General features: G+C 31.3%; 1 protein-coding gene across 1 annotated transcript in view; it reads left to right on the forward strand.

Annotated features, from left to right (window-relative positions):
* The first annotated feature begins 1640 nt into the window (after window positions 1–1640).
* LOC113403893 (gamma-aminobutyric acid receptor subunit beta-like) overlaps window positions 1641–12431 on the forward strand; it is a 64960-nt gene continuing 54169 nt past the window's right edge. Inside the window, exon 1 of the mRNA XM_026644519.2 lies at window positions 1641–1737. Within this exon, the coding sequence (XP_026500304.1) occupies window positions 1649–1737 (89 nt within the window). The 5' untranslated portion in view covers window positions 1641–1648. The remainder of the gene's footprint in view (window positions 1738–12431) is intronic.

Here is a 12431-nt window from a genome sequence, read left to right on the forward strand (position 1 = left end):
TAGCTGTTCATTTAAAAGCAAGTTAAATATTTATAACATATTCGTTTAAGTAATTAGCTGTGTATGGTTTTTAAGTGCACATTCGTTCCAGAGTCGGCTAACCGGCCTATGTAGAGTTAAATACCTGAATGGTCGAGTGACGCAATGCGGCAGGCGTAGCACCCAATAAGAGTTGGGAGAAACGATTGATTCGTATCTGAATTAAACAGTAAGCATGCTAATGTCTTCTTTATTTGACTAATGATAATATTAATATCGTTAACGAGTTTATATAATACACAAACGTTGAATTTAATTATAATATGTTGTTTGTGTAAAATGATTTAAAAAAAGAATACTAATTACGTTTTAAGAAATATTAATATCGTAATATATTTTTATTTTTTTTCGGTTATACATAAGGTTATTTTGTAGTTGATTTGTTGTATGTGTACCGGTTACTGTTTTCAATTATGTATTCTAAGAGACAGATATATGAAGCTGTATTTGAGAGGGCCAACTAGATACGGACCCGATACGGTATGAAATCGTCGTTGAAAACGGTGCGCTTTGAGCGGTCAAGACTAAACAACTTTGGATGCTCACTTTGAGCTGGAGGCAATGCCTGTGATTTCCATCTCACTAGCAAATTTAATACGAAGTGCTGGAGTCTAGTACATTTCTAAGTAACGAACCACATATTGCGATAATAACTGCTAACTTTATGAACGAGTCCTTGGTTAAATTTTCCACAAATGAAATAGGTTAGAATTAAAATGTAAAGGTATTTATTTCGTTGAAATTCTAATAAAATGAACTCTTACGTTTTTCGGAAGCTGCACGATCGGCGCTTTATGAAATTTTATTATTTATTTATAATCTTTTTATTTGACATGAAAAGATGAACAGTTACACAGCTTGAAATTTATTTTTCATTTAACGTGTTTGTTTGCAAAATAAAGATTTTTTTGTTATTATTTTATATTTTCTATTGATATATAAGAAATTTAAGGCGTAAATTTAAATATATTATTTAGCCCAGCAGGACCAAGTTTACTTGGCAAAGCACGTCGTGTGTTGGGTGTTATTTTCAAGGTCAAGTTCAAACCCTACTTGAAAAATAGGGTACTATTAGGCACTTAAAAATAACAAAAGGTGTCATTAAAGTATTACTGAGCTTTCGTCCAAATTCGTCCATTTTCGGTAAAGATCGAACCATTATCAGTTATTTGAATACGCATTAAATTTGCAAACAGTGAGTGACGGTACCAGGAACTCTTCTATTACAAATAATTAATGAGACAGAAGTATCAACGTGCAATTTGAATGAAATTAAGACACCCCCGTGTGAACACAGTTCACGAAAGCGCAGCCGCATGGCGGCGTCTAGGATTTAAAGAGGTAAACATTAAAAAAGGGGGGGTGGTGAAAAATCTATTTCGATCTTGAGAGTTTAGTTAGTGTTTTTCGCTCGATAAGTGTTGAGGATCTGAACATCAGCGGTGAGCGGAAGGAGAGGTCCGGGCGGGTCGGGCCGGGCGGTCGATAGGTCGCAGGGCGCAAGCGCGGGCCCCGCACTGAGCCAAGACCCTGACAGTGTGATAGTCCGTCGACAGGCAGACACACGCGTTTACCGGCAGTTCTTGTTAGTTGCTGTGCCGACATAAACATGCAATCCAAACGACCGCGTTTGATTCGCAGCTTTGCGCTTGTGGTATCTCTCGCGATCGCCTGGTTGCCGCATGCTGATCACGCTGCGTGAGTATATTATATATAGAAAAATAGTTTAATTCTTCAATTTTCTCATGTTTTTTTTTAAATCGAACCCGTCTTATTATAAGTCATACTAAAGTAAGGTCTGCGTGTCAGTGCGTCAAACAGTGTAGAGATTATTACCAGGCTGAAGTTATCTGGCGTGATAAAGATCATCATAGAAAGTAACATCTTAATTTTTATTTAATTAAAAAAAGTGCGTCAATTTTTTTTATTGACACTATAAATCACATCTAATTTTATTATAGGATTTATTACGTTTTGGTAAATATCGGTTTATTTATCTTATAAATAAAAAAATATATACATTATGTAAAGAAGCATTATCAATTTAAAATTCATATTACTTTAAATACATTTCAGAAATACGTACGGTAGAAATTATTTTATAAATCCACATTTATATTATACTATATTTATGTACCCACGTATTGTATCAGCGTATAAATTATAACTCTTAAAATACCGTATTGAAAAATCTTTGCTACGTATATTCCTTTATATTTTAATAAAAAAAAGCAATAGTCTTTGTAATTTATTTGTAAAATCACAATTTTTATTTCTTATTCTACGATTATTAACATTTAAAGACAATAAAATCCATTTATATAAAACCGGCTAAGTTTCCTAATTATTCAAAATTATTTAACCATCGACAAAATCAAAATACTTTACTATATATATAAAGAATTCATTATCAAAATTTTAACGAATCTATCAGCTGTATAAAACAATTATAAACATAAAATTATAAAAATCGTTACCCCAATCTGCTACCAACCCATATACTAGAACCTTGAAACATTACACTACTTCTGTTGGAAGTCATACACAACATTATATTTCATTACAAATAGAAATGATATTTAATTTTGTATCATAAAAAGGACGACGAACACTTCTGACAGTCATAATATCAAATAAAAAAAAACGCCAAAACAAATCGGTAATCATGTTACAAAATAATAATATTGTCATCCTAACCCAAACGGTATAATCATTTTTTTTTTAAATTTAAAACGAAACTATTTATCTTCGATGTTAAAAGGGTACCACTTAAGTGGTCACGACTGTACTTACACTATAACCACAGTTCACAACACGCAGGTGACGCCTGTTAACCCTGTAATTATGTTCAGTAATTACGCTGGAACACACAACTTAACATTGACCTTCATTAATTATATATCTGGGAAAAGGATGATCGATGTCCTTGTCCGGAATTAACTCGCTTTTTCATTCAATGGGCTATCTCGCCAAATTATATTTTGTTTATATCATTAAATACAATCAATAAAATAATTACAAATAAAATATATAAATAGTATATATTATTATATATTTGTAGTAAAATTATGATAATATATACATATTTTCAATCAACCTTGTACGTTTCTCGTTCGCAGGAACTTTAGACTTGAACGATCCAACAGCTTTGATCATTGAAAAAATAGACTTTTGTTAAAAAATAAATCGATCAACTAATTAACTGATTATTAACGAATAACAGTTACACTATTCAAGATTGAACAAGGTTATAAATATATATCTAACTAAATAAATATAACTTACTAATTTTTTTATTAAATTTTGGGCATAATTGTTATTTAAGATGGCATAATATATATCAACATTAGTTATCTACGTTTTTATTTATATTAACGACAAAACTTTTTTTAATTTCTTTGAAATTAAATAGAACGCTAGATTACGAAATGTCCGAGATAATTTGAACAAAAATAAAATTTTCAAGAATTAAAGTCGTACATTTTAACAGACTTTAATATAATTTAATTATGAATAATACGCATTTTATGCAACACAATGAACAATATAAATCTTCACCTCAAGTTTCAATATATATTTTTGGACAGTACGCGACTTAATTAAGACTTAACTAAAACATCTTAGTATTCGGTAATACGAACATTTATTAATATTAAATCTGAATGAGCTAAAATATGAAAATGTACCATTTAAAATAACTTTAGCATTTTTTTTTTATTATTCATATTTATGAATCTAGAATGATTTGACTTGATAGAGTCTCTCTATCCCGTTAAGTATTGAGTTATTAATAATATAATAAGGCAGCGCTACGAGGCACGCTACGAGGAAGCTTTAAGAAACATACGCTACGGCTACGGATAATGAACCGACGGCACCGATACCTGTACCCGGAAAGACTTCGGAATTTCAGCTTAATCCTTTCTAGTGCTGAAGTTGATTGGCTAAACAATACGGCATATGATTTTTAGACTAATTTCGCTGCAAATATTCGTATCTGCGCCGGACCGCAATACTGTTTACAAATCACACATCACCGCAACAGTGGCGAGTGCAAGCCGCATGTTCCCGCATTGAATAGTAAATCAGAGTGAGAGTAACAGAGATTCAATTTTAAATAATGAATAACAACAATAACTAAATGCTAAAACGTAATAAATAAAGATATTAGAAATATTTTGTTTGAAATTGACGCGTCTCCTCCAGTAAATAAAGGCTAATTTCGTTTAAAGAAGAAGATTAAAGATTTAGGACACATTTTAAAATATTTAAGTAATGTAGCAATGACCATGTAAACAGTTATGGGGTTAAGACCTTGAACTTGTGGTATGTCAGTGTCATGAGCGTTTAAATCACGAAAAATAAATACGCGTTATATATTTCGACGCCCGCGCAAGCGCAGTCAACGATCTAATATAAACAAAGCTTAAGCCTACCCAAAAGAGATTAAGCTTTATAAAACATTTACGAAATTCATAATCAAAATTTATCATTAAAAATAAATATTAAATGTTTATGAATATTTTTAATTTAATTAAACGATGCTTCGCCTTACTTAATTTTTTCATAGTTCTTCAAGAATACCAACATTTTTTTCTTAAACGCAATTTATTCTTGATACTTTTTATTTTAATTAAATATGAAACTCCCGTGAATTTCATTTAACATAAGGATTTATGAATCTCGCATTTAAATGTACTTATTATAATAAAAATCTAGCAAATTAAATTATGTTTTGGAAATTATCCTTAAACTAAAACTCTAAGCATTTATATCAATATAGATGTTGTACTATTTGGTGGTAAGGCTTTGTGCAAGCCCGTCTTGGTAGGTACCACCCACTCATCATAATATATTCTACCGCCAAACAGCAGTACTCAGTATTGTCGTGTTCCGGTTTGAAGAGTGAGTGAGCCAGTGTAACTACAGGCACAAGGTGTATGACATCTTATTTCCCAACGACGTCGGTCAGCGACGCATTAGCGATGTAAGGAATGATTAATATTTCTTATAGCGTCATTGGCATTGGGCGGTGGTGACTTCTTACCATCAGGTGGCCCATTTGCTCGTCCGCCTATATATAAAATAAAAAAAATACAATATACATTCGTATGAATGCTTATTAAAATTTAAATTAATGTAACATAAACAAATAATGCGTGCTTAACATACTAATTAAAATATAAAAATAAACTGCAATGTTCTGTAATAATTCCGATAGGTTCAAGGTTATGTTATTGTTTTAAATGAGCGGGCGGAAAAATGATATCTCTGCACAAACAATAACATACGAAATAAACATATAACTACACCGTCCGTTTTGTGAAATGTTAAACGCATTGATTGCTATCTAATTTACGAACATTTCTGTCTAGGAATATATACCGTTTGGATAAAAAAAAAATTAAAGATATATCTTCGGAATCAGAATAAAAAAAAAAGTTTAATGTTAGCTTAGATCATTGAACCATCCGATAGTAAATGATTGTCAGCTCGAGTCTAAAAAAATACAGATCTATCTTGCATTATTTCATTAACTATTCCAGTATCAGGGATTTTGTCCTTTGTGTGATGAGGCTAGACGACTGTGCAGGACACATTATAATGCACCATTTCATGTATCATGAAATCCCGGATCCAACGCAACCGGGTAGCAACAGGGGCAACTGCTTTACAAACTGTCCCAGCCACTTTCAATTTCCAGACTATTCTGCCAAGTAACATCTAATATTTTTTTACTACCCCGACCCAAGATATCTGGTTCCGTTTTATGGGCTAGCTACCATTGAATCAATCACGACCTATGTATGTATACAATGCTTATACAATACATTGAGATTTTAAGCGACTGAGTACAAGATATAGATGGAAATAATAAACAGGTCAATTGCGAAACAGTCTCGATCCAGAATTTCTGGCAATCTAACAAGTTGAAATTAAATTCCTTACTTAGTTCAATAATCAATTCCTCTAACAAAGGTACTCTGTTGTTGTTTCGTCGAAATTCTTGTTCTTAATTCAAATTTGTAGTATTGATCATGATTTTAATCTGTATTTGTATATGATAATTTATCTTCAACAAATAAATACAATGTTGTTAATGGAAACGCATGGAAGCTAAAATTAAATCGAATTTGAAATAAATACTATTTGTACTAAACAGCTACAGTGCTTGATTATGCATGACATCCAGCTCTATAATATTCTACTCGGTCAAAACCACACAAGTTTTAATCTGTGTAAAAAAAAGATTAATTCTTTAAAATATTTTGAATGAGCGAACGATTTATTAATAAATAGGTTCCGCCCGTGGCTTTGCCCGCGTGTGTTGGGGGACAGTTGTATATCCTTTTCAGTACCTCTGATAAAGTGTATGTAAAATTGAATGATGGTCGAATGAGTATTTTAGGCATGAACACTTTTAAAAACAAATAATCAAACTCATTTCTATATTAGTTACGATTCGAACATTGAAATAAGATTCTGTCCATAACACTTCGTAAGCAAAAAAATGAATTATGATTAAAATTTATACCTACTTCATGAAATTTTAGTTTAAAAAAATATATATTTCGTAATTAAAATACAAAAGAATTGAACACATACCACAAATTACGGATGATAAATACATTTTCATTTGAAAATTAAACTGGTTTATTATTTTGACGTATATTTTAAAGGATTAAATATTATTAGAGTTAATATATTTTATCGAAAATATTTTTTATTGTTCCGCTATACTGAGCCTTTATAAAAACAAATTGTATTTCTGATAAATCATAATTAATCCGATGCTTTAAACAAATTTATTAAATTCGTGATGGTTTCGATATGATCAAAATAAATGCATTAAATAAATGTACCAAAATATATTCACAGTTCTGTTAAAGAACTTACTTTATTATGGCTTTTAATATTTATATTAATTAGTGTAAATCTTTTTATTGATACTTTTTATATATATCTTTAATTTAAGCACATTTTGTAGGGATTCATTGTATAATATGAGGCTAATTATACAATGAATGAATGAATGAATGAATGAATAGCATAGTTTACTACTGTATGTTATACTTTTTGGCATAGATTTTTCAGGTCCCATATAATACAGGTACAATCTTCTTCTTCGTCATCGTAAAAAATATCAGTAATCTAGAAACGCGGTAGCGTGTCAGCCAAGTTCAAGTAACAGAATTGGCGAGCAGCACCGTGTGTAATATTACACGAACCATTTGGAGCCACTTTTGACCTTCTCATAACTCAAAAACTATTTGACATAAACGTGTCAAATTTGGCTCATATATTGAGACTCGCGAGATACATATGTGTTCCAAATTTCATAAACGCATCTCAAACGGTTATTTAGATATTAACGTCGAAAAATCGTCATTTTATCACTGACTGACCTATAGATCAAAACTGTAACCTACTTCAAGGTAACCTAGAAAGTTCAAATTTGGCATGCAGGTAGATAATTATGCCAATATAAAGGAAAAAATCTGAAACTGGTAAATTATAATCATTTTATTATAATTTTTCAGTTTATTGGGTCTATTAGGAACATTTATATACTTAGTTCCTGTAATAACTATATATATATAAAATTATGTAAGAACCAACAATCAAAACTTATGAGAGCCGGTCTTAATGTGGATTTTAAGGTCTTCACGTGAATATATAACGAGTTGAATACCACCCTTAATTTTTTTAATCCAAATATTTCCGTTTTGGTACTTATGAGTATAATCGACTTTCGTATTTATTACGTTTTTAACTGGCATTTAGCGCATATTAATGGTGCAAAATCATTATACGTTAAAAAATAATAATAATAGTCATTTCGGTACACGGCGCGCCACGCTACGCCGGAGCAGCGGGATAGGAGCGTTGCGATAAAACCTTGAAGCGGACGTGTCCGAGCGAGTGGCAACCGCGCTTATAAGAATTATTCCAATGCCTTCCGATGGAAGCTGCCTAGTCATTTCGATTGCATATTCTTTGTTTGAGTATTCTAGTATACAACAAAAAAATAGGTTTCCTGAGACTGTAGTAGAGTATGTATATCGTAACTGGGATGATTTAAGTATGTACTCTAGCGCTACAAACGGGGATCCTTATTGCTTGGAAGAACAGTATCGAGCAAGCATGCTGATGTCAGCAAAGGACTGGTGAATAGGTCCAATGAAAAAATAGAGAAGGTACATTGGGACGTTGACAACAGCAATAGCGCATGTAAAATAACAATTCAATTTAAATATAATTTAATTGACGAACTGAAGTCAAAACTAAGTTTCAAATATTAAGTACTGTATATGTTCAAAGGAAACAATTCTCTATTTGCTTAGCATATTCTACTACTATCCATAAATCACAAGGCCTTCGCCTTGACAGTGCTCTTCTCAACATAGGCTCTATATTTAGTAAAGATTTCAGGCTTACGTTGGCCTCTCCAGAGTTAAAACCTTAGATGGAGTACATCTTATCAATCAAGGTCCAAGTCAAATCAAGGCACAAGAGAGCTCTATTGTAGAGTACAACCGTCTGCGCACGTTATACCGCCCCGACTTGGCCAAATTAAGTATAAACAGAAAATGCGTAAAAAAAATCCGGACACTGAATGGGCAATTCACTCGAACATTTCAGAGGTACAAGAAAATATAGAACGTATAACAAAAAAGACAATTATACCCCGTAAACGTAGGAATATAGAATAGTTTAACAAAAACCATTTAGTATTAATGTTGTTATTAATAAGTACCTACTAATAATGTATATACAAAAAGTAGTGATATCCCATCAAAAACATAAATGTAAAAATGAGAGCCAAGTCCAATATTATGATATATACCTTGGTTGTTGACTTCAACGACAAAAGAAGTAAGATCTAAATGAGTGCCAAGTTCTATGGTCCATCCTGAAAATTAATTTATAACTACATAAAATATCATTTCTTCTTATAACTTAGGATAATATATTGTTGCCTAAGGTCTGACTTGGCTAGTTCTTATATGTTCATAAACACAAATTGTAGTTTGTGTTTATAATAACAAATTATAACTCAGAACATCTAAGAATAATGGAGGACAGCTGAGTATTGCTTAGTTAGAATTAACGTACATTAAACCATCATTATCCATTAAATTTAATCGATTCGATTAATATAGTAATTCTTTAGATCGCAATCAACGGCATTTTAACACCTCTAGATATAAATATTTTTGAATAATAATAATATTCAATAATATTTAACATTGAGTATAAATTCACTTATATTATGCTAATAAGCATGCTACTTGACTGATTGATTTATATTATTTAAATTAAATGTATTATAAATTGAACTTACGTTATTGTAGTGTCGTTCCTTTTTTAAAGTCAGAAACGTTACTGGAACTTATCTAATAATGTTTAATGGTCGAATGCCAAGCCATAAAGAGTCTCGTAATCAATAATATCGACATCACAAGCCGTTGTATCCCGTTAACAAATAATTATTGCTACTACTTATTAAAAAAAATAAGAACACGTTCAGATGCTACAACATCACTGATACTAAAAAAAAGAAATGCTTGTCTACCTTTTCCTGCATGCTGATGCTAAGCATTCGTGGAATAAGTTATTCAATACGCTAAATTAATACTTACTATATTTGAATTAAGTTCAAAGTTCAGTACATCAACAATATATCATCGAGCGTGTATAACTGTATTGTTATAATGTGTTTCAAATTCTGTTAATCTGATTATGTAATTGAATGCAACAAAAGGTACCGTTGGCAACAAAACTGTAACAATATTATTAATATGTTTATATTTGTTTACTTCGAATGATTACGGCTTATAGTTTGAATAGGTAGACATGCCGACAATTTCGAATGTGGCTGTTTATTTTATACTTTCGAAACACTTTATTAGGATAAACTCATTACTTAATCTCTTTAAATAAACCAAAAATTGGATAATTTTAAATATTCGTTTACGTGTATGTTCTATTGCTCTCAAGAGTCCGATGGACCGGCAAACTGACATGACCGGACAGAGATTAGGTGTACGACCCATGACTAATAAATGATTTCGAAGGCTTGGGAATTGACCATCGCCACCCTAACTGATGAACAGGAAGGCTACCTTTGAGAATTTCTTGACAATAAAATATTATATTATGATCAATATAATGTTTAATTATCGACTATGATGTATATAATATATGACATAAGTGTGAAGATTATGACATTAGGAGAATTTTCACTGAGATCACAACCAAATTACATATAAGTAATTATTTTGCGTAATTTTATTGACTCATATAAATCATTTTATTGATAACAATGTAACTTCCGAGAAGGCCCAGTAGATATAAAACGTGTATCTTAACCTTAGATTGTGGATTCAAATCCAAACGAGACCAATTAAATCTTATGTGATCTCCTCTCGCCAATGTAGTAAAACTGAAGAAAACTGCTCGTTTCGAATAAAATTCTGCCATAATCAGCTTTAGAGCTCTTTGCTTACTTGAACGACATTAACAGGATGTTACTTAAAGAGCTTTGACGTTATCTATGAAAACAATTTTTCGGTATACTTTTTATTTTTAGCGTAATATTTAGATCCAAAAAAAAGCTAGTTGTGTTGACAATTTTATACCACGGTTGCTATAAGAGCGATTTGCTCTTTTTCCTTAGTATATTCATGCATACCCGCTAGTTAACGCACTAGTAGGCTTGAATGCAAATACGGTCGCACTATGTATTCACAGTCATAATCCAATCGGATGTCAATCTGGCACCTTCGGAGATATCAATGATTTAAACATGGCAGATGTCAGTAGTGTAGTGTTGTAACAAACTACTAATTTCCTAATTTCACCTCGGTAGATTTCAAGCATTTCCGGACACAAATTGAACGTTTTACTAAGGTTTAAACTTCGGAGTACCAGCCATTAAGGTGGCTCCGAGACCAAGTTCTTACCAAATTACTTTTCGAATATCAACGAAAGACTCGTTTATTTAATTATAAATAAAAAAAAACAGTAAACTCGATCAACTAAATTACCTCTGGGCAACTATCGAATAAGTCGATATCATTAGGTAAGACGTGAAGTCTTAATATTCTTACGATATTCTTATTGTGTACACACAGAAAAAACTCAAAATAGGATATTAAAAAGACTTAAAATGACTTTAATTGTTGCTCGTAACCGTCAGCATCAACCGTTACTTAAGTAAGGAAGCGTATATGAAAATAATTACACAGACTTATTAATACAATACACTTAAAATATATTATGGTGATAGATCAACTAATAATTAAAGGAAATTATTAGTTTAGTTTCATTTACTTTCGTATGATAAACGTTAAAGGTAAAATATGTAAACAATATTTCAAAGACGCCACAAGATTTAAAATTTCCATATTTTTATTTAGCAAAATGTCAAACGGTTCGCTCGAGAAACATTTTATTCTTTGAAAGTATCTTTAAAGTTATACCGCTGAAGTTATATCGCCGTTCAAGGAAATCTTAGATCCAAGTTTGTGACTCGTCATCCATGTGCTCAGGTCGGCTGTTTACATATCTTTTTTTTAATATCGCTTGAATTATTTCAATACTAAACTACGAAAGAGTACTTGAGTCAAATAAGTAGAATTTTAATTATTCTTTTAATATAACGATTTTATCCTCCGACTACGATCATCTTTCTGAAATATTATAAAATATTTATAAACTTAATCAAATGTTCAATTATGCCTCAGTAAATAATATTTTGGATTCAATAATATACTTTCTCATGATACAAGATAGAAACTGTAACGGAAAGGGAAACAAGAAAGCCTTTTTCATTGCACTGATCCATTTGTTATCTGAGCTGTTTAGTAGATACACGTGGCAGAATATAATTAATATATATATACATTAACTTTAAAATTCACTTCAAATCTGAAGTCTTTCACTGAGACAGCTCACTAAAACACCTCGCTTAATAACAATACTCAAATGTTTTGATAGTATTTCACTCATAACAGCACATGCTCGACGAAGTCTGTCATTTAATAGGCATTTGAGTTCTAATTAATGGAATAAATATACATAACTATTAATTGAACTACGGCGTTCATTCGCTATGTGCTAAATCATGTATGAGGTGCCACCAGTCACTATATGCAGGCGTAGAATAGTTCGTATCTCATTAGAAATGAAGTCTACATTGCAACAAAAACTTTTATTTTCTGAAACATTAATGAATACACGTCGATGTTTCTACGCTTTTGTTATTCAAAATAGAGAGTGATTAGCGGTTTGCGTTGATGGTTTGGTTGAAACTTCATTCAGTCATCATCAAGTCAAGGTCGGTTAGCAGTGGATTTATATAAAGTTACTTGAATAATGACTCTCAA

The sequence above is a fragment of the Vanessa tameamea genome, chromosome Z (assembly GCF_037043105.1).
Source record: "Vanessa tameamea isolate UH-Manoa-2023 chromosome Z, ilVanTame1 primary haplotype, whole genome shotgun sequence".
Classification (NCBI taxonomy): Eukaryota; Metazoa; Arthropoda; class Insecta; order Lepidoptera; family Nymphalidae; genus Vanessa; species Vanessa tameamea.